The sequence below is a fragment of the Mucor velutinosus genome, assembly GCF_035048745.1.
Source record: "Mucor velutinosus strain NIH1002 chromosome Unknown tig00001564, whole genome shotgun sequence".
NCBI classification, from domain to species: Eukaryota; Fungi; Mucoromycota; class Mucoromycetes; order Mucorales; family Mucoraceae; genus Mucor; species Mucor velutinosus.
The window spans coordinates 1,956,761-1,979,578 of NW_027041906.1; the positions used below are offsets into that span (position 1 = coordinate 1,956,761).

Here is a 22,818-nt window from a genome sequence, read left to right on the forward strand (position 1 = left end):
ATGAAGTATACATTTATTTCGGTTCCTGCTCTGGGAGACAAGCAAAACACCTATCTAAACATCAAGGGAAAGCTGACCGAATATGCTCAAGTATACAAGATGAATATTCCTGATTTCAAGGTGAGATTTAGCACTGTACATCTTGCTTTAATATGTAGTAATGTGGACCACAGATTGGTACTTTGGATGCCTTGGTGCTCTTGTCTGATGATCTTGTTAAATACGATACTGTATTTGAGCAATCTGTAAACAAGCTGGCCGACATGCTCAACACCTTGTTGCGAGGCCAACAAGCCAATTTGCAAGACCAGTTGTTAGTGAATGATAGTGAGTTTCGATGCACTCGTCTAGAGAAAAACGCGTTTAATAACACCACAACGTAGAGCCTATTGACCAGTATATCTCCACCTTTACATGGAATGCCATGAAGTATCGCACCGATAAGTCTTTGCAAGAAACCACTGCAACCTTGAGCCAAGTAAGTCCATTTTAAATGATGAAACATCAACCAAACGCCTGTTGAACAACAACCCCCTTTTTTTTCAGGAAGTTACAGCCATCGATAATGTCATGAAGAACAAGTTGAATTTGTATACCCAGAATAAGAACGCACTCCAAACATTACAACGCAAGCAAACGTAACGTATACATCTCTGATCTCTGTGGACGCTGCCTTTAACATTGCATATACAATCTAGGGGTAATTTATCAGTTCGCAACTTGAATGGCATTGTCAAGAAGCAGCATTGTGTTTTGAATTCAGAGTTCTTGACCACCTTGATTGTTGCTGTTCCCAAGACACTTTTCAAGCAATGGAACAACAGATATGAGACGCTGACGGATATGGTCGTCCCTCGCTCCTCAGTGTAAGTAGCCTTGACGCTGTTGTAGCTCTAATGCTGATATGTGAGACTAGTAAGATTGCTGAGGATGAAGAGTTTGGATTATTCACTGTTACAGTCTTCAAGAGAACTGTTGATGAGTTTGGTCATAAGGCTAGAGAAGAGAGATTCATTCCTCGCGATTTCACTTATGACGAAGATGCTTTGCAAACCCAACAACGTGAAATAGAGGAGGCATATGCTACTGAGCGTGAGCAACAAGCTGAATTGCTGCGCTTAACAAAGACAAACTTTGGCGAAACCTTTGCTTCTTGGCTGCATCTCAAAGCTCTTCGAGTTTTTGTTGAATCAGTGCTCCGTTACGGTTTGCCTCCTGATTTCTGCTCAGTTACCATTTCACCAAAGCCTAAATTCGAAAAGAAGATTGATGAAACGCTCGTTGCTCAATATGGTCGCTTGGGTGGTGTTCACGGTCAAGCTATCAAGAGTGACAACCAAGATGAGCTCTTGGATCACGACTTACAATCTGTCAACGACAGCAGTTACCGACCTTATGTTCAATTTGAACTCGATTTTGATTATGAACGTAGATAAATCAGACAATAAAAGAAAGAGACCCATATCCCAAACATTCATCAAAATAAATAAGTGCAAATCTTTATTTCTCTAATATTGAGATGCCATTTGTTGGCATTGCTTTAATGCGTCGAGGTACCACTTGCAGGCAGACATGTCATTATTCGTTGCTTCAAGACATTGGGTAAATGCTTTTGCATCAGCTTCACACGATGCTCCATTTTGATTTTGAGCAGCCATAGATTGCTGATATGGTTGTTGGTATTCTTGCTGAGGCTGTTCTTGAGGTTGAGAGTCGCTACTACCGCCAAACATGGATGAAGCGGCATTACTAAGGCCGTGACCTATTGTGCTGCCAACAGCTACGCCAGCCGCTGTGCTAGCCACTATATAGTTTCTAAATGTTAGTACAATTATTAAAAAAGGTTCATTTTGATCAACACACTTACTTTGAGCAAACATGCCAGGCTGACGAGGTTGTGCTACGGCAGGTGGAGGAGGAGCTTGATGCTGCACAGGAGCATGTTGCTGTTGTTGCTGTTGTTGTCTAGGAGGAGGAGCTTGTCTTGCAGGCATGGAATGAGCGCTGCGAGATTGCTGAGTAGGTCCAGCACGACGAGTCTAATTGAGTTCATGCTAAATGAGCATCACTCTTTTGCGAGAAACATGAAGCAACTTACTTGTCTTGAACGAGCCATAGTTGATAAATAAAGGATTGAGTGGGTAAAAAAAAAAGAGTATAAAGATTCGTAAGAGCAGTTTGCATTTTAGAGCTATTTATACGCACTAGGGTTTGCAATCACACATCTGCCGACAATGCATTCATTGATTGGACCCTTTGTAGCTCGGAAAAAACGGGAATGGTTATGCGTCAATGGAGTCTTCCGCTGAGTTTTCGATTCTGGCAAGTTCCTTTTGATATAAATCGTGTGGAGTAGTCGTCATTCTTCTTTTACTTTCCATATCCATTTCAATCATATTATATACACAGATCATGAATCAATCTGGAGCCACCGCAGGATCAAAGGAGTTTGGCTCAAGAGAAAGAGCTGCTGAAGATCAATATGCTCGTCAAAAGGTAAGTGATGATGGCATTCATCAAGTGAATTCCAACTAAATGAATCTTGTAGGAAGCTGAGCAATTAAAGGCACTAAAAGCTTCAATGGACGCTGCCGCCGCAGCCAAGAAGGAAGATAGCAAGTCCGATAGCAAATAATTTGACAACTCAATGCTTGATAGTACTCATCCAATGCCAGGGTAATAAAAGCATTTGCACATTGTAATCCTAATCAATCATGCGATTCAAAATAATAATAATAATAATAAAACCTACAAGACCGAGATTAAGGGCTCAGTATTGATGATTTGCTTAAGTTCAAACTGTGGCATGACGCTAAACAAACCTGGAGACATGATCGATGTGTTTCATTATTGTACGATACCTGCTAATAAACTTCTTGGCTATTCACCGTTAATTGAGAGTCCTTTATAAACAAGATGTCACTGCAAATCTAACTCCCGTAGGTAGCTCGCGTCTATAGCAACGAAAATAGTCTGTGAACAGCAGGCAGCATACTTGCATTACCCCCCTACCCACTCCAAAATATGCAAATTACAGCGAAATTTTGGTGCATTTGAGCCGCAATTTCTCGTGCTAGAAGCCGCTTTAGGCTGCCGGAATAGCACCAAAAGGTTGCTCTGATCTGGCATTAACTGTCTGACACCTTTGCTCAACTTTCTGAGGACCTAAAAAACATCGTCAAAAATCGATCAAAAACCATGAGGGGTACCTCATGGGTTTCATCAAAAATCAAACGATCGCGTTTTTTACCTTGATAATGAAGACTTTTACTATGATATATCCTGAATCAAAATATTTCTATCGATCTAACACAACCCCTGAAATCATTTTTGTGGGACCATGATATGTAAAATTCTGACTTTTTGGCCAGAAATCTCTTTTCGTATTTCCGTAATTTACTCAATAAGTCTATTCAAAACATCTATCTTACTTGGCACCATTGGATGCGTCTTGAAAAGTACTCCAAGGAAGCTTAAGGGAGTGTGGGATGATGATTACGATTTATATAGTCGAATTTGATAAAATAAATCAAGCAAGTCGCAAATTGATCAAATTTCTTTTTTTTTTAGGGCAAATGAATGCTTTATTTAAAGCCCTTCTTTAAACGTCCCCCAACTAAAGGAAGTCGAGAAGGGAAAAAGACTGGATATAATAATGGAGTTACAAATCAAAGAAATTGATCAAGATTTTCTTGGGAATGTAAAGTTGAAAGCGATTTTTGGAAGTAGGAAAGAAGAATGGTATTTAAGAAGGAGGTGTGGTGAAAATGATGCTGGTAGTGGTAATACCAATTAGTTTGCAACATAGGTACTATAATAGCTCCACCTGGTTACTGTCTTTCACTCTTATTGCGCATTTGTAGATCTGGTAAACGCAAACGTTGCGAAAATCAAAATTGTTATCGTCTTAGTAATCCATTACTATATAATCAAGATTTACGCCGATAGACACATCAAACGGCATTTCAAGTGTCAGTCATTTACAAGGCATTCAAAGGTAGATGATGATGATTGATAAGTATAATATTATATTTTAGAAAAGATTAAAAAGAGGGAGAAATTAGATGGAAAAGAGGCTATGTTCATGTCTGAATATGATTGAAAGAGTTGAGACATTTATGCAAAGGAACCAAAGTATGGGAGGGAGAAAGATGAGAGTAAGAGGTAGAAATAAGAACAATAAATAGAGTAAAAATATAGATAATTAAGCGGTGGTGCTCTTGGGTCTGAAGCTCATGATACAACCATCTTGAGGGTAAATAGTAGCGAAAATAGAGATATCATCGCTCTTCTCAGTACGTGTATGTGTCCATTCTAATTGGAGAGATGATTGGGCAATGACAGCCATCAAGTGCATAATGGCAAATTCTTTGCCAAGACAGTGATGAGGGCCATTGCCAAATACCATAAAGTTCTTGGGGAACTTTTCGGCGATACCGTTAGGTCCCCATCTATCGGGGTCAAAAGCATCAGGGTTAGGATATGCGGTAGGATCGTGAAGAGCAGGATAAGTAGTAGGAATGACCATAGCTATAAAATTAATTTAGACATCTTTTTCAAATTGAGAATCGTTGCATACTTACAGCCCTTGGGGACAGTATAATTAGGGGTAAGGGGCCATTCACGAGTAGTTTGATAAGGAACCATCAATACAGGAGGACGGAGACGAAGAATTTCTTTGACAACTTGGCGAAGATAAGTGCTTTCCTCCATTTGCTCCAAAGTGAGTTCTTGCTTGAGATCGCCCTTGCGAACTTGAACTTGTTCAGCGTATACCTTCTTGAGCACTTCAGGATGGTCAGCTAATAATTGATAAGCCCAAGTCAAAGCAGACGAGGTAGCATCTTGAGAAGCAAAGAGGAAGGTCAAAAGAGTCAAAGCGATTTCACGGTCATCAAACTTTCTGGGTGCAGGCTTGCCAGCCTCAGCACATTCAACTTCATATTCATTCATAGAGTTGATCCAAGCATCCATCATAGACTTGATTTCGGCGCCCTTTTCAGCCATTCTGATACGACTATCCTTGATACTCTCAATAAAGTGCTTGACAATGTACTTGCGAGATTGGATAGCTTTGTAGACCTTTGTGCCAGGCAAAGGAATAGGGAAGTTGACAAGTTCTAATGCAGCAGTAATGTTGAAGTATTCTTGGGAGATGGTAGATGCAACTTCATCAGACATGTAATCGCCCATAAAGACACGAAGAGAGGCCTCCATGTTGAGCTCACGGAAGCGCAGTTGATATTGTTCTGAAACGCCACCTAAAGCGAGCCACTCATCAAAGTGCTTTTGGTAAACTCTCTCTTGAATGGGAATATAGATGCCCAATGCTTTGCGAGTAAACAAAACATTTAACCCCTTACGGTAGTCCACATGAGCCTTACCACCCAAGAAAACCCAGTTATCGTCACAAAGAATATACTTCATGGAATCAACAACAGCAGGAGACACATAGGCAGGAGAGTTGAGGATCTTACGGCTCAATTCACAGGTGGAAGCGATGACTACGAATCTATAGTGCAAAACGGTCAATATAACGGACATTGAATGATGCTACACCATCGCCATCATCATCAGCACCGCCCCATATTACCCCCCGCATTTATGAGACTGATAGGCAACAATCAAATAAATGCTTATCTGATGACTAGCTAAATCGTCAAGAAAATATTTACCTGTCAAACACGCTAACACATGATAATTCACCACTCTTCCATTTGCTCATGTAGCCTTCAAATGTAGGGTAAAGAGAGTCCATGAAAGCGCCAATGATTGGAATCTTGAAGCTGGGTCCAGGCAACGACTTTTTCTTCTTAAGATAGACATATTGCTCATAAGCAAACAAACCAACTACGGCTGAACAGATAACAGCAGTGGCTGATACGTTTTGCTGAGAGAAGGCGGTCTTCATGAACGAAGCGACTGTATTCTTTGCTGATTCAATAGAGCGAGGATCGAAAATGCTACTTCAAACAGAGATCAGATGTCATGGCATTTTGACACCTTCATGACATTTCCTTACCTTGATGAAGACATACTGTTTATATACAAGCAAAAAAAAAAAAAAAAAAAAAAAAAAAACAGAAATTTTGTTAGATTTGTACAAACAAAACAGCACTCTTTGCATGGCAAACGCGCTTTACCTAATTTCTTTCTAATCCTTTAAAATCTAAATGTGATGCGGCGATGTTTGATTTAACAAGAGGATGTAACAAGATTTGAAAGAAACAAGGAAAAAGTTTGGAGAATAAGAAGAAGAAAAAAAAGAGAAAAGAAGAGAGAAGAACGAGATGTCGAATAAGAAATAGTCTTTTATTTCAGAAACCCAAAACCATACAAAGAGCATTAGGGAACACAAGGAAAATTATAAATCAAAAAAAAAATCTTTGTTTTATATAAAAGTTGCCATCGGCCTAAAATGAAACCAGAGAAAATCAAATTTGCTGTCAATTATGATACGTTTGCGATCTCTAAAGGATCTCAATCCTTGATCTCGATATGATAATATTTGATTTCAACGCTAAATGTCCCTTCCCATAATGCATCCTTCAGCAATTCTATTTTTTTTTTTCTAATGTTACAAAACTAAAAAGATTTGTTTGTCTGCTACCGTCTCCGAATAACCCTTTTTCTGCTCAAAGGTGTCATCGTCTTTGTTGAGTGTCATTCCATCAAATCTGCTTCTCCACTTGTTTCATAATTCTTTGTTTACCCCACAGTTTTAACTTTAAGCTATGCTCACAGTAGCTTGCTCATCGATTTCATCATCAATGTTGTTGCTGGAGAACGTGGTAAAAGTTAATTCAAGTGATTCCATCTTTATATTTTTCGGCCCGATGAACTAGGTAATATAAAGCCGGTAAACTAATCATCCGCGTAAACTTATCGTTGTACAAATCCAATGATCTTGCTCGTTTCTCAAATTACAAAATACACAGATGGCTAGTCAATTCACCTCTTGCTGTATGTCGACACTAAAAATGAAGAAGCCAAATGGATACTGTAATAAACATGTGCATCGGCTAAAGGCGGGGACACATGTGGTGCAATGTATGCCATGCAATTGCTTGAAACAGCCAATCTCAAAGTTGATGGGCTCCCTGGCCTTATTGTTCTTATTTTAAATCAAAAACTACAAACATGAGAATCACCCCATAAAATCAAATGCTGCATTGTTACATTGCCAATTGGGAGAAAAAGGAAAAAAGAAAATCACTAACAAGATGAGGGCTTATATGCGTTTATAAAGGGTAAACCCATTTGCTGCATTCGTGGTTGCATTCAGATCCGAGCAATATAAAGATCGACGAAAACAATCGCTGAAAGAATGTATATTTATACATCTCTCTTTGATAGCTTGCTTGTTCATCCGGAACGGATAAAAATTTTCTCCAAAATTACTCGTGTTACTCGAGCCTCCTTTGAGTTTATGTCAAAAATATAAATGGACATCGTGTTGGCAGCAGTGCATCAAGACTCTATCAACTCAATCGCCACTATCCTGTGCACTTGCTGGATCGACAGCGCAAAGTACATTTGATTCTTGGGCAAATCGACATTGTGCCTGGATTAGTTTTCGTGTGGTAGGGTCATCCAAGTTACACCTTTGAGGAATTACTCATGCATGCAACAAACATTATAACATCAAGAGGCATGTGACAAGATGGTGTGAATACTTGCTATACAAAGCTTGAATGTTTGTCTTGGAAAAGCAAATCACGCTGCTTGGTAGATCAAAAAGGCATGGGTGGTCATATGTTGCATGTTGCCGAATGTTGGCGTAAAAGCATCTTTTCGTTCTCAACAAAAAGGTGCTGTAAAACTTCCTATCAGCACGGTATCATTCAGGATTTTGCGATTTCTGCTAATATGCTATTCTGGACAGCTAGCGATTTCCATCACATAACTGTTGCGCAGTAACGTATATGTTTGTTGTGATTTCATGTATTGTTTGTCGAACCGATCGCAATAAGTAGATGTTTATTGATTCCCATACACAGATGGATCTTTTCTCTCTTTTTATAGCCACTATGACAATGACTTTGAGAGTCGCATCAGAACTTCCATTAGATTCCGTGGTATATTGTGTAGCTAGATACTCGTTCTCTATATATAGAAATATTTCGTCGTTTGGTAGTACAACCGAGTGGGCTATACACCTAGCTTAGGTGATACGAGTAGGTATGGTGATGGTACATTGCGTCTAAAGTGAAGGGATCAAGTACTTCTCGACAGTGCTGTTTTACGTGCTCTGTCAGATGCACAGTTTCCATTTTCATGTCATTCCTAATTGACGATTATGACTCGGTGTTAGATCACGAACTGGCTGTTTAGCCCCATTTCTATTGAGTTACCATCATTCAAATGATGTACAACAGCAGTAGAGTTCAGGTTGTCGTACAATATCATAGCGTAGAATACCTTGGTTCATCTGTTCTTCCGATCAATGTATACAGATTACCCTTGAAATACCTGTGCCATCTATAGATAGAACAAACAACGCATTACCGTTGATGATAACCCCTGAACATCAACCTTAAATTCCAAGTCAATAGCACAGAAGATATCGAAAGACATTCCAAAATTCAGAGACCAAGAGGAGTGCCTTTGCTTCTTCTTTTATGACGGATAAAATCCCAGTTAAGGCAATTAAATCAAATCAGGGTTTGGAAAACGTGCCTGAAAACCTTAAACCTGGGCCGTATTTTAATGTATATCCATTGCCAACACTGCAAAGATGTATTTTAAGCATCATTGGATATACGCAGCTCAACAGTAAGACCCTCCAGCAATGTGCTCTGATCATATATATCAGCCGACATGAAAGGTACTGAACCAAGCCCCAAAGATTTCAAAAGCATTTACGACTGGATCAAATGTCATAATCTTTAATGCTGGCAAAGAAACAAAAAGGCGCAGTAATTTTTTTTTAGCTCTTCATTACTAATCAGGTTGTCAAACGAATGGAAATAGGAATACAAACCATGAGTTGCAAAATCGTAATACTTTTGCTTTTGATTATGAGCTCAATGATTGTCGCTAGTCTTCATTAAATGTATTCTTGATATGAACAGAAAACTACTGGCCATGTTGAACTATTTTCCACATGTCTATTAGAAGCAATTGAAGCCCACCACAGAGCTTTCACATTAGCATGGCATTTGACTAAAGTTCAGTGCATATACCGTCTTCAAACTTTTGATATCAATTCAGGATAGTACTTGCAATGTCTTTATTCTTTGTGTTCTTGGTTAGATATGAAAAATAGAGCTTTTAAATTTAATTACGAAAAAGCATCTTGTCAGCTGAGATGTTTAATGATGCGACAGCCTTTCATGTATGATACAAGTATCTTAGTATTAACGTAACGCCTCGTTCTCAAAAAACGTAACCCTACCAAGTGCACAAACGGCCATTTTCAAAGGGTATACTGGATGGCACTTTCAAAAGACCATTCAATTCTATTGAGTATTCTGCAATATTTGTGGTATACCAAAGCATTATACAAAGTCTGCATCATGTGGGTATTTAGTGTATATTCATTCACTAGCTGATCTATCTCGCTACGCTCGATGTCGGCGTCGCCCTGCGGGCTCTCACCGAAGACATTTTAAATCAGATATTATAACACTTTGATATATCAAGTAGATGTTAAACAGCCAATTATTAGTTAGTAAAAGAAAGGTTATATCAGAGCCAGGAGGAGGAGAGGAAGTAGCTCCCTCAGCATCCTTTTTGCTTACACTGATATCAAACAGAACTATTATTGGGACAATGTGAAAGAGAATTCAATATTTTATGCAGCATTTGTACATTGCAATCACCATTTTCTGATAACAGAATTGCCATATCATTCGCTACTGCTGATGCTCTTAATAGATGGCGACATAAAGCTGACCATGTGTAAATACAGGACTTCTATCAGATCTACAGCGGCTTTTTTTTTGAGATATTGTCATTGCAAAAGACACCTTTATGAGGCAAAGCTCCCCCAAAAAACGTATTTGTGCTAAGGAATTGTCCTTTCAATTCCATGATCGTCATTTAATCAGCATCGCAATCATTATTGCCATCAACAGAAAGGCATTTAGGTTAGCCAGCAGCAATGCCGCAGCCAAAATCGATTCAAACTCAGTATATCCTTTTTGTTCAAGATTGGGCAGATTTTGTTTTTTTTCGACTTCTTTAATCTATTTTACAACATACGACTATATGAACTGTAATGATCACCCTACACTTCCTAATACATTCTTGAAGTACTTTTCAAGGCGCTTCCAATGGTGCCAAGTAGAATAGATGTTTTAACTAAACTTATTGAGCAATTTTAGAAAATTTGAAATGAGGTTTTTAGCGAAAATAGCCATATTTTGCATATGAAAACCTTATAAAAGTGGTTTCAGAAGTTGCTTTGGATCGAGAGAAACATTTTGATTCAATACATAGCATAGTAAAAGTCTTCGTTTTCAGGATGAAAAACGCGATCGTTTGATTTTCAATGAAAACCATGAGGTACCCCTCATGCTTTTTGGTCGATTTTTGGCCATGTTTTTTTTTGGCCCAAAAAGTTGAGCAAAGGTGTCAGGAAGTTACTACTGCCCGAGTACAATCGTTTGGCGTCATTTCGGTGGCTCAAAAAGGACTACATGTCAAGATATGAAGGCTTGAAAACTATCCAATTTGGTTATGTATTGCTTTATAGCTTTTATTTACACGGCATGAATCATGTCTTTGGTAGCTGAAATCTTCTGGAAGGGCAGTTCTTCAGTCTGTGCAACTTCTAATTCGAACAGGAGGAATTTTTGAAAGGATATGATTTGTTTGTCTACTTTTTTTTTTTTTAAATGCTTTACAGCATATATAGTGAAGATGAAGCTCATGAATATAGTAAACAATGTAATAGTTTGGCGGGCGTATGATGCTTACTCGAACGCTGGATGCCTTTCATGCAATATTTCAAATCAGAAACCAAACAAATCATCTGATGACCTAAATGACTTGGTTTGACGAAAAAATGCGCACACAATTTATTCATAACAATGCTAGCTACACAACAATTCCTCTTCTCTTCTCTTTCAAACAAGCCATTATATCTTATTCTATCGATATCTATATACCACCATGGAATATAACAAAGACTGTAACAACAGCGAAATCAAAGCACACAGAAATAATCTCGATCAGTACTACGAGTATCGAATCTATGACAAGAACATTGGCCATTCCATGTATGCCAGCAGTAGTTTTTCAGAGTATGCACCTTGCCCTATAGTCATCATGTCTCGTCATCAAGGATTTCAATGGAATGACGAACTATTTGTCAATGCCTATCGCCGCAGTGCAGGCTACGAATGCCACAAGAGTGTCAGCCTTGAAATCAAAGATAACAAGGTGATGAATAACAAGGCAGACGCACAAAAGCAAGTACACCAAGAACAAAGCAGCGAGATGCCTATCGATGTCATTGATATCCACTTGAGTGAAGCTGAATGCGATGTTTGGCCCTAAACTTGAAAAAATGACATCTCATCATGTGCTAAGAAAATTAGTGTGTCTAATAGTAAACATTTTAGCTGAAAACTTTATATATGGGTTTAAGCAAATAAATTATAATAATAGTAATAGTAGTAGTAAGAATAAATAAATACATAATAATATAACTTGGTTGTCTACTCATTGACCCAGGAGCCACCTCGTTTCAACCATTTAGCAAGTAATACAGTGATATCTCTCACAACGAATCCACCTATAACAGTATTTATAACAGTACAAATTTTGATTAATTTTGCAATCAACACATCATGCTGAACTTGTCTTGATTTTTGCTTTTCAGTGTGATAGTGATTCAACCAGTGTTCTATAATATAACGAGTTAGTTTGATGGAACTCGTACATGTTGATAAATTGCTTACCTAACACATGAATCTTGGCAAACAGCTTTTGCAATACTTCAATGTAGTTTTTATACTGGTCCTCACTAAACAAAACAATCAGCACAAGCCAAAACACTCTGCCTATACAACGTACGTCTTTGTCAAACTAAACGCATTCATTCGCTCCACTGATTTTGTCAATTTCGTGCCCCATGACATGAAGGATTGTGTCTTCTTTCCGCTGTCCATACGGCTCATGGATATGGAATCACGGCTTGAGCTATGATGGATACTTCCATTATGACTGAGCTGGCTTGATCCACTATTTGAACTGCTTTCAATGATGCTGTCTCTTTTCAATTTCTTGGAAAGTGTCATCTGAAGGTGATCCACTGACGTTTCAAAATGATCCAAAAGACGAGTGGAACTGATGAGGTCGTCCAGATAGGACCAGTTCTCGAGGCGTACTATGTCTGTCAACAGTGATTCGCATGCTGATACTTTGATGTCCATGGAAGAGAGTCGAATATTGGGCTGTTGCCTAGATGGCGCATTCAGTATGCCGCCCTGTGCGTATATATAACATTGTCTTACCATAAGCTTTTGGGTATATACAGTCTTTGTGTAATATGAGCGCCTTCCAGCATACTCTTTTCAAGAGCAAGCAGTAACTTGAGATGGCTACTACTTGATTGCTTGCTGTTTTGCAGCGATAGGTCCTCGTTGCTTGAATTAGATTGAGGCAAAACATCATCCTGAATGGCTGTAGAGCTGTCCATGATATATTCCAGATCATCAGCAGCAACTGGCTGAATGTGGTCCTTCAAGAAGTTACCATAGGTGTTGCTACCAGCAGACGGCGAGTTGGACAGCTTTTCTTTTGCTCTACTAATAGTGAATCCGTCCATGGACAATCGATTGGCAGCTTTCTTGCGCATGGATCCTAATCCGCCTACTGAAGGCCGACTGATAATGGGGCGATTCACAATCATTTGAGCCGGGTATGTTTGAGAGTGAGAGGGAGGCGTGGTATCAATGGAAATTGCTTCCCTTGGTTGATGATGATGCTGTTTATGCTGTTCTACTTCTGTAGGCGATGATATAGTTTCGACTGTTGACATGGACGACGATCTTTGCATGATAGGTGCTTTGGGGAGGCTGCTTGTGCGAGCACGGAATACAGATCTCACTTTTGGTATAGGTGTGTTACCATGGTCTTTCTTCTTTAAAGATGGTAAATTCATTGCAGGCTGTTCCACAAGGGAGTCTTGAGATGAAAGGGCCGAGTCCACTGAGCTGATGGATGATCTATTACTGTCATTGTTGCTATTGCGGCGATGCGACGGTCTTGCTGGCATAGGCTCATGAGGGCCAAGCAGGCTGTACTCGTCCTTGTCCAGATCAAACTCATCACTGTCAAGATCGATATTGTCCTCCTCCTCATCGTCGTCGTCGCCATCCGCATCCTCATGCCTGTAATTGTTCTGTTTATGTTGACGGCTACTACGATTACGATGGTGTGGATGCGTAGGAGTACTTTTTGAAGCTTGCATCTGAAATATGGGTGGCGAAACAGGAAATTTTGGCATCTCCTTTTGACTAACAGGACGAGTTGAAGGAGAAGGAGTATTATCCTGCCAATGATTGCGCGCAGGAGGTGATTTCTCATGAATGGAGCCTTCAATTGAAGAGGAGGATGTCATTTTTCTCAGCATCATTGCATGCGACGGCCTTGAGGCTGTAGCAGTGCTTGTGGTGTTGATCGACTGTCTGGAGCTGAAGCTTTGGATGCTTGCTTTCTTGGCCAACCATAGTGTCTCTTGTTTCTCTGGTTGAAATGGTGCTTCTTCGATGGGTGATTGCTCTTGCTCCTCTACTTGTTGTTTAGTGATCATGTCAGTTTCTGATTTTGAAGTAATTGTACTCAATAACCGAATTCTTTCAGAATAAGAATCATGCTAGTATGAGCGAGAAATGTTAGTTTGCTGGATCAGCTTGCCCTTCTCTCCTCTCACATCCCCTTGATTTTTGTATTCTAGTAATAAAAAAAAAAAAAAAAAAAAAAAAAAAAATACATGTCTATTGCCAACAGCAACCCTGGTTTCACTGCCCCTCCTCCATTTAGATAAATATATATATGAAAGAATTTGCCTTTCTTCCAGATGAACCCATTGTTACTTACGATAGATTGCAAACGCTGACGGTCGTTTTCTTTTTCAACTGTAGACAAAACACGTTCCAGCAAAGAAATTGCTTCTTTATAGGCATTGATGGCACCCAGCACATCGTTTGTTGAATCACACTGGACTGCTGCGTTTGCCTTTTGCAGGGCAGATCTCAAGATCAATTTGGAGACATGCTTTGCATCAGATGTGGTTGTCGTGTTTGTGGTGGTGGTTGCAGTTGTGGTTGTTGGAAAGGGATCGTTATTTAAAGTTAATAAATTTGATGTGGTTTCGAAACTCATTATTCTATTTCAACGCTGTAAATTGAAATTTGCTTTGTTTGCCAAATAGTAAGAAATCAAGAAAAGCTGCGAAAACAAGGAGAATGTGTGTATGTGTTGAAACCTGATGTGTGTGTGTGTATAAAAGAGAGGAAAGAGAGAGAGAGAGGGAGGGAAAGGAATACAAGAGAAATATAAAGTGAAGAAAAAAAAAGAAAACCTAAACACCAAGGTTAATTGTCCCTAAATACAGTTTTTCCTTTTAGGATCTCCATCCCCTTTTTTTGTTGCTGTATCGCTTTCTCTCTCTCTTTCTCTTTCTCTTTCTCTTTCTCTTTTTTTCTCACTTGATAAACAGCAAATTGCTTTGGGCTCAAATCTGAGTGCATTTGAGCGTCTATTTTAAATGAAAAAATCAAGGAGGGAGGGGGGGGGGGTCATCATTTGATGTTGAGACGTTGAAATGGATCAATAAGCTCAATTAGGGAATCTGAAATATCAATTAAACTATGGGTGCACTTGTCATACATGCAATAAGAAGACGCTAAAAAAGTAAAATGAAAAGAGAACGATCTCCCGGATGTCTATCCTGTTGCAGATAACATGTATTTAGGCCATCGCCATCGTCATCATCCGCATTATCAGCATCATCGCCTTCGGTTTTAGCAAACGGTTCTCTCGCAACATGTACAATATGCCGTACAGCAAAAACTTCATACAAAAAGTGGCTGCATGATAAACCATAAAGCTCTGAACTGTTTAATAAAACATATCACCTCATAACTCGATCGCATTTTCGGGTGGTAAGAATAAGAATTTCGTTTTCATTTGCAATAGATAATCGGTGCATTTTGCGGTTAAATCGTCATTTGAATACATTTTGCAATTTTTCATACAGCTTCTATCATGACAAGATGCCCGAAAAATGGCTGATGATTATAAGAGCCCTTCTATTGCAACTCTCTCTCTCTCTCTCTTTCTCTCTCTTCTTTTCGTTCAATTACCTTTTTGATTGTGTAGATTCTACATAACAAACATTGCTGTCTTTGCACTTTTGCCCAAGCTTTATTTTCTAACTGCATTGTACGTTTACATGTGCATCAACGCACGCACACTTTATACTCTTGTACATTAAATCAAACAGACATCAGATAAGCAAGAACATGCAGCCAGGTAGCCGCCACCAGCAGGAACAGCATGCTCACAACAACGACTTTTCCTCCTCCTCACTATCGCAATCGCATTACACAACACACCCATTGCAGCAATCTCCCGTGAGTCAATCAGACATGCCAAGTAAGCTATGCACCACCACACGAAATAAATTAGAAACGGCTACTAATTTCTTATAGATCAATGGCAGCAGAACGATGATCATGGCTGGAACAGATCGCTCTCTTTGATGAACAACACTCGTCTATCGAGCATAAACACAACTACCATCTCATCTCCTTCCTTACCACCACTACCGCCAGTGCCTTCGTCTACCCCTTCATTACTACAACCTTGCTTCTACCCAACTTCATCTTTGGCGAATACTATGCCTCCACCTCCTGCTTCTTCTTCGACAGCGCATTTATTCCAGCCATATCCTGCCTTGTCTCGATCAAGCAGCTATCTCGGCCATTCAGGATACGCAAGCAGGACATCTGGAAACCACAAACCGCTCAGCAGACCCAGATTGACGACTACCTTGTGGGAAGATGAGAGCACCATATGCTACCAAGTAGATTGCCGCGGTATTTGTGTTGCTCGGCGTCAAGGTCAGTACGGGCAGATCCTTGAGCATCTGTTGACAATGCAAACTGACATTTTGCATTACATTATAGACAATAACATGATCAATGGAACCAAATTATTAAACGTCGCAGGCATGTCACGAGGCAAACGAGATGGCATCTTGAAAAACGAGCGCGGTAGAGTGGTCGTCAAAGTGGGAGCAATGCATCTGAAAGGCGTATGGTAAAGTAGCATCAAACTGGAACGTTGCAATGACATGCTTACAAGTCTAATAGGATTCCGTTTGTAAGAGCAAAGGCACTAGCCAACCAATTCAAGATTCTAGATGTACTATACCCTATATTCTCGGATGATCCAGCCTCTTATTTGTATCCTTCTCATTTGCATCAAATGAACAGATTTAATAATTCCAATTCGTCATCAAACCACCATTTCAATCATGCGAAATCGCCAAGTCAAGGCAGCTTTTACAAGACAAATTCACCCTATCCAACTTCCACATCTGCTCTAGACCTTTTGGCTACTGCTCGGGATACAGGCTCGGTTGTAGATGATATTGTGCCTCAAGTGAATGACACTTATGGCATATATCACCATCATCATCAACAGCAGCCACGAGGTAGTAACAACAACGGTTCAAGTTACAGCCAGCATCAAACAGATCATCCTTCTTCCGCGACGACAACAACAGCAACGACCGCTACTAACGTCAAAAGTCCATCTTTTTTGACCGATTATTCTACCGTCAATACCAGCCATGGCCAGCAAGATTCGGTACAAGAAAGATCAAATTATAGATACAGTCAGGGCCAACAAGGTACACATGGATAGAGAGTTCTGAACAGCTTTCCATGCACGTACTAATTTTATAAGTTGTATAGCAAACGTAACTAGATCCGCAGCATCTAATGTAATTTATGGCGCCTCATCACAACACAATCCATACTACCAACATGATGGTGCTTATAATAATCACAATATAACATCTCCCATACCTTCTCCAAACAACTCTACGAGCGACATTATGTTCAGACCTACTACTACTACTACTACTACTACCACTACTACCACTACTACCACTACGGCTGCCTCTTCATCCTCAGCATCTCCATCTATGCAGTGCGCAAAGACTATGTCAAAACCGTTCTGGTAACCTTACATGAATTAGACTTTTTTTTTTTTACCTTTTCTCATACAAATTATAAATATAAAACCTGCTACACTGTCTATCATGATACGCTCTTAGTTTGGATCATTGCACAATGCATGAAAAACTTAATACTTGAAGATGGTCAGATTTCAAAAGCTCCTGATCCATCTAGGGAGACCATATCCAAACGACTGACCATGTTTTACCTCGGATGCCACACTGTTCTAGTTCTAATCATCCTGCCGAGCATTCTCTGTTCATCCATGTTCCAATTATGTTTGTCTTTCCTTCTTTACATTAAAAACATTCAGTTTTTATTCTGGAAAAAACATAAAGCTATTTGTTGTAGGTGTCGAGTTGGAGAAGGATCAAAAAAAGGGGGGTGGCATTTGAATGAGTGCAAATCTAAGCCTTGACAGCATACTTGCGAAGAGGGAAATGAGCCAACTTCTTTTGCTCACGAACAGTCTTCTTTGACTTTTCGAAAGGAGTCAAAGCTCTGCGCATAGCACGAGTCTTCTTGACACGGAGATCAAGAGGAGTGAAACGCTTCTTTTGGTAGAAAAGACGAAGTTGTTCACGTTGGGTTTGGTTGATGACGGTCAAGACACGGGCAACGTTCTTGCGAGCCTCACCACTATCAATCGCAATGAATGAGTATTCCTTTCTTTGTATCTTTTTCCACATCAATTTCCACTTACATTTCTTGAGATCTACCACCAGCGACCTTTTGGACGCGGATGTTAGCAAGTTGTTGCTTTTGTTCGTCAAGGATCTTGACGAGCTCAGCCTTGTTCTTGTTACGAAGTTCGAAAGCCTTAACGATAGCCTAATTATGATGGTCATATTGTAAGCAAAACAAGTTGATGAGGTGCCAATCTACCCAATGCTGCTATATGCACATATGTACAGAGAGGAAATGCGCATGTGCTGTAGAGTTAGTTGCTGGTATTACTGGTATTTCAGGTAATGTGTATGGGCGAGTAAAACAAGAACAACGATGGCTGAATGACTAGTGCTGAATTAGGCTGTCTCATGTCGCTTAATTTCCTCAGTTGAATGCCAATTTCATCTCTGGTACTGTGATGTGCTGGTAGTTTCCTTGCCTTTCTCTCTTTGCACATGCATATAACAGATGGATGATGGATGGATGGATGGATGGATGGATGAGCCTCTCTTACCATTGGTAACACCGGTGAAATAGAGGGAAAGATTTGGATGCTTGTCAGCAGAATGGATGCATTTGTAGGAGACTCTCGGCTTTCCGGTGGAGTAGAATAATTGACATCCCGCATTTCAAGCAGGCATAGATACATTTGATCTGAAAAAAAGAGCCTTATAGGAATGTATACAGTTCATGCTCTTCATGATATCATACATATCATCTACTTTATTGATATAGGTGGTTTGCGTCAATGCATATTGCTACAAATACCTATCTGATGGTTGCATTTGAACATTTAGCTGTTTGTAACGAGCGAAATAATCAACCCTTGAAATGCCAGACTAGTAGATGCAATACCTACTTCATAGCTTTCCTTAAATGCCACTTGTTTGATAGTAAACTTTGTTGCTGCCTCCATTTCTGCTATTAGACTTGTATTTGATCGAATTGCGGTGTATTTTCTGCAAGCAATTATGCTAGCTATCATTCAACGCCAGTAACAAAATAGAGATGAGCTCAAGTGCCACTGCTGCAAAACTCATCTCGTAGGCAGATCACTCTCGATATTTCGTATGTAGATTGTTTAATTGAAAGCCAATCCAATATATTGAATACTAGATGCAGATGATCTATTGCGTCTAAAATGCCCAACGCGTCTTACGATCGCCATCGCCTTAGTAATAGGCTGTATCATTGTGCTATGATACAGCGACACAACAATGCTGCTCAACCTAACATTTCCAGATAAATATTTAGATGCAACAGCATGTTCTGAATTAAGGTTAATGCATACAAGGTATTTACGCCTTTGTATCATAACGAGAACACGCCTATTGTCAAACAAACGCATGAATTACAGCCAAGCCTGACAGCCTTCAAGCCTTCATATCTTGATATGTAGTCCTTTTTGAGTTATGTTTTGCTTTATAGCTTTTATTTACACGGCATGAATCATATCTTTGGTAGCTAAAATCTTCTGGAAGGGGAGTTCTTCAGTCTGTGCAACTTCTAATTCGAACAGGAGGCATGTTGATTTCGGTAAAGCTAATTCATGCAGAGTTTGATGCGTTATGTTGTTGGTAAGCTCGTTGATAACATGATTGAAAAGCCGGGTTTGCTTCTTGAATATTAGGGGTTTCCTCCTTCGCTTCGCTACGGCACACCCCTCTTATTATATGTTAATATCATCAAATGTTGGGTTAGATGCTTAGTTGGCATAGGTTTTGAACATTTGTTTTTATTCGCAGCATTTGAGTATATTGTATGATTGTCAAGGAATTATTCGTTGTTATAATGTTTCGCTTTGCCTATGCAGATTTGATTAAAAGTGCAACTTTTGTTCTTTATGAGATAATTTAAGATGCATTATATTGATGCTTTCCAAAGCAGTTCTCACATGAAAATTAGAAAGATTGAGTATTAAATGTTACAAAATTAAAATGACTAGATAATTTTATTGATAATAGACTATGATACAGTGTTGAACTTTATACAGAAATAAGGAAAAGCAAATATAAATGGGATATCTAACTAAGGTAGTATAGTAAAGTAGTGTTGAACTTTTTTGTTGATTTAAGAAATTTAAGCGTACTTGGCTCTGAATTGACGAGCAACTTCAACTAAGTTGGTGAGAGCAGCTTCAGTTTCGGGCCAGCCACGAGTCTTGAGACCACAATCAGGGTTGATCCAAGCATGTTCCTTGGGAATGTACTTGATAACGTTGTCAAAGATAACAGACATCTCTTCAACAGAGGGAACACGAGGAGAGTGAATATCAAAGAGACCAGGACCGACTTCTTGGGGATACTTCTTAACAGCAAAGATGTTGAGGAGCTTCTCATCAGACTTGGAGTTTTCAATGGAGAGGACATCAGCATCAAGATCGACAATAGCATCAAAGATATCATTGAAATCAGAGTAACACATGTGAGTGTGGATTTGAGTTTCGTTGCGGACACCAGCAGTAGAGAGACGGAAACAACCGACAGACCAATCGAGGTAAGCATCCCAATCAGCACGACGAATAGGGAGACCTTCACGAATAGCAGGCTCATCAACTTGAATACAAGGAATACCAGCAGACTCAAGATCGACAACTTCATCACGGAGAGCAAGACCGATTTGAGCACAGACATCCTTGAGAGGAAGATCATCACGGACAAAAGACCACTTCATCATGGTAACAGGACCAGTCAACATACCCTTCATAGGCTTTTGAGTGAGAGATTGAGCATAGACGGTTTCATCAACAGTCATAGGACCACGACGAGAGACATCACCAAAGATGACAGGAGGCTTGACACAACGAGAACCATAAGAGACAACCCAACCGTTTTCAGTGAAGTCATAACCGTGGAGAAGATGACCGAAATGCTCAACCATGTCGTTACGTTCGGGTTCACCGTGAACAAGGACATCCAAACCAACCTTCTCTTGGAATTCAACCATTTGCTTCATCTCCTTCTTGATGAAAGCATCATAGTCCGCAGTAGAGAGCTCACCCTTGTTGAACTTTTGACGAGCAACACGGATTTCCTTGGTTTGAGGGAAAGAACCGATGGTAGTGGTAGGGAAGAGAGGCAAGTTGAGCTTCTTGACTTGAGCTTGACGACGAACACTGAATTCAGCAGGACGCTTCCAGTCAGCAGCAGGGATGTTGTTGGCACGATCACGAACAGCAGGGTTGGTGGTTTGAGCAGAAGTACGACGAGACTCGATAGCGGCAGCGTTGGCAGCAAGAGCGTCCTTGACAGATTCAGGGCCGTTGTTAAGAGCAGAGGCAATGACAGAGATTTCCTTGGTCTTCTCAACAGCAAAAGCCAACCAGCTAAGAAGCTCGGGGTTCTTCTCGGCAATCTTCTTCTCAAAAGAGGTAGAGAAGGGAGAGTGGGCAAGAGAACAAGAAGGAGCAATGAAGACACGTTCCTTACCGAGAGCAGCAACAGCCTTTTGACCCAACTCAATAGACTTGGCGAGGTTGTTGATCCAGATGTTACGACCATCGACGAGACCGAGAGACAAGACTTGAGAGTTGTTCAATTGAGGCAAGATAGCATCGAGTTCCTCAGGGGCACGAACAAGATCGAGATGGACACCGTTAACATGGGGAATAAGACCAGAGATGTTGGACTCAACACGACCAAAGTAAGCAGCAACCAAAGTCTTGATGGAAGTAGCAGCGTTGATGGCTTTGTAAGCTTCTTCATAGGCAGCCTTGACATTGGCAGGCAAATCGAGGATAAGAGCAGGCTCATCAATTTGGACCCATTCAGCACCAGCAGCTTCGAGTTGCTTCAAGAGTTCGATGTAGAGAGGAAGGACCTTGGGGAGGAGAGAGAGAGTATCAAAGCTCTCGAAACCCTTGGCAGTCTTACCGAGGTGAAGGAAGGTAACGGGACCAACAATGACAGGACGAGTCTCAATACCGAGAGCCTTGGCAGTGTTGTATTGCTCAACAGCACGAGGGTTTTGGAGAGTGAATTGTTGGTTAGGTTCGAATTCAGGAACGATGAAATGGTAGTTGGTATCAAACCACTTCTTCATTTCTTGAGCAGGGACATCAACCTTTTCAGTAGTGGCAGTAGCAGGCTTTTGAAGACCACGACCCATAGCAAAGAATTGTTGAAGAGGATCTTGGATGTGTTGGTAACGAGTGGGGATGACACCGAATTGTTGAGCAGTGTCCAAGACACGATCATACAAAGTGTAATCACCAGAGGGAATGTGTTGAATACCTTGCTCCTTTTGCAACTCCCAGTGTTGTTCTTGAATCTTTTGGTAGGCAGTCTTAAGCTCATCAGAAGAGATCTTTCCAGACCAGTAAGCCTCAACAGACTTCTTAAGCTCACGCTTAGCACCGACGTAAGGGAAACCGAGGTTAGTAGCAACAACCATTGTAATAATTATTTATGAAATAAAAAGATAATGAAAAATGAATGGAAATGTTGGCTTTAACTTTGCTATTTATACTTTTTTTTTTCAGCTCTACATTTGTGTTAAGTTGCATAATTCCGTTCTAGTTTGTGATTCGAAGATCTGCTAAGGATGCATTGGCAGATGAGATGATGTTTCAAATGGCCAATGGAATCCTCAAATATCAGTCATCTCCGCCACTTGAAAATCATTCCCAACCTTACTCCAAAATCCTCTACACGTCGAGATGTAGCAATATCAAACTGAAATTGGTTATTTGGCTGCATGCATGCATATCTGAAATACTATACAATAGCTTTTTATTCCAAATTGCATGTATTAATTCTTGAGAAATCAACGGTATTTAATTTTCTACAGATTTTTAAATACGGCGTCTGGCCAATGGATTTTAATCATCAAAGCTCTTGCATAATTTAAGCCATTCAACGAATCAAAAACGAATGCCTGTGCTACTTCGACATTTGGTGCTAGGTACCACATGCCGTTCATTTCAACATTTCCAAAGAAAGAGGCC

General features: G+C 40.0%; 8 protein-coding genes across 8 annotated transcripts; 3 read left to right on the top strand and 5 right to left on the bottom strand.

The window, feature by feature from the left end:
• ATC70_010920 (UBC core domain-containing protein) lies at nt 1–1,436 on the top strand (the record flags this gene model as incomplete). Its single annotated transcript, XM_064830124.1, has 6 exons — nt 1–120; nt 174–327; nt 384–478; nt 547–638; nt 699–866; nt 917–1,436. The coding sequence occupies 6 exons, from the start codon at nt 1–3 to the stop codon at nt 1,434–1,436; spliced, it is 1,149 nt and encodes a 382-aa protein (XP_064682626.1).
• A 72-nt stretch (nt 1,437–1,508) lies between these two features.
• On the bottom strand, nt 1,509–2,116 carry ATC70_010921 (uncharacterized protein; the record flags this gene model as incomplete). The annotated part of the gene is made up of 3 exons (XM_064830125.1): nt 1,509–1,804; nt 1,868–2,039; nt 2,099–2,116. 3 exons carry the CDS (start codon nt 2,114–2,116, stop codon nt 1,509–1,511), a joined length of 486 nt encoding a protein of 161 aa, XP_064682627.1.
• Nucleotides 2,117–4,204: 2,088 nt separating this feature from the next.
• On the bottom strand, nt 4,205–6,036 carry ATC70_010922 (uncharacterized protein; the record flags this gene model as incomplete). Its single annotated transcript, XM_064830126.1, has 4 exons — nt 4,205–4,530; nt 4,584–5,512; nt 5,676–5,963; nt 6,023–6,036. The coding sequence occupies 4 exons, from the start codon at nt 6,034–6,036 to the stop codon at nt 4,205–4,207; spliced, it is 1,557 nt and encodes a 518-aa protein (XP_064682628.1).
• Nucleotides 6,037–11,118: 5,082 nt separating this feature from the next.
• ATC70_010923 (Plasma membrane ATPase) lies at nt 11,119–11,505 on the top strand (the record flags this gene model as incomplete). Its single annotated transcript, XM_064830127.1, has 1 exon — nt 11,119–11,505. One exon carries the CDS (start codon nt 11,119–11,121, stop codon nt 11,503–11,505), a length of 387 nt encoding a protein of 128 aa, XP_064682629.1.
• Nucleotides 11,506–11,666: 161 nt separating this feature from the next.
• On the bottom strand, nt 11,667–14,337 carry ATC70_010924 (uncharacterized protein; the record flags this gene model as incomplete). Its single annotated transcript, XM_064830128.1, has 5 exons — nt 11,667–11,854; nt 11,910–11,974; nt 12,025–12,411; nt 12,465–13,828; nt 14,053–14,337. The coding sequence occupies 5 exons, from the start codon at nt 14,335–14,337 to the stop codon at nt 11,667–11,669; spliced, it is 2,289 nt and encodes a 762-aa protein (XP_064682630.1).
• Nucleotides 14,338–15,479: 1,142 nt separating this feature from the next.
• Nucleotides 15,480–17,209, top strand: ATC70_010925 (uncharacterized protein; the record flags this gene model as incomplete). Its single annotated transcript, XM_064830129.1, has 5 exons — nt 15,480–15,612; nt 15,669–16,079; nt 16,146–16,278; nt 16,332–16,873; nt 16,938–17,209. The coding sequence occupies 5 exons, from the start codon at nt 15,480–15,482 to the stop codon at nt 17,207–17,209; spliced, it is 1,491 nt and encodes a 496-aa protein (XP_064682631.1).
• Nucleotides 17,210–17,611: 402 nt separating this feature from the next.
• Nucleotides 17,612–18,522, bottom strand: ATC70_010926 (uncharacterized protein; the record flags this gene model as incomplete). Its single annotated transcript, XM_064830130.1, has 3 exons — nt 17,612–17,843; nt 17,908–18,035; nt 18,388–18,522. 3 exons carry the CDS (start codon nt 18,520–18,522, stop codon nt 17,612–17,614), a joined length of 495 nt encoding a protein of 164 aa, XP_064682632.1.
• A 1,430-nt stretch (nt 18,523–19,952) lies between these two features.
• Nucleotides 19,953–22,265, bottom strand: VPS4_2 (Vacuolar protein sorting-associated protein 4; the record flags this gene model as incomplete). Its single annotated transcript, XM_064830131.1, has 1 exon — nt 19,953–22,265. The coding sequence occupies one exon, from the start codon at nt 22,263–22,265 to the stop codon at nt 19,953–19,955; it is 2,313 nt and encodes a 770-aa protein (XP_064682633.1).
• Nucleotides 22,266–22,818: the final 553 nt, after the last annotated feature.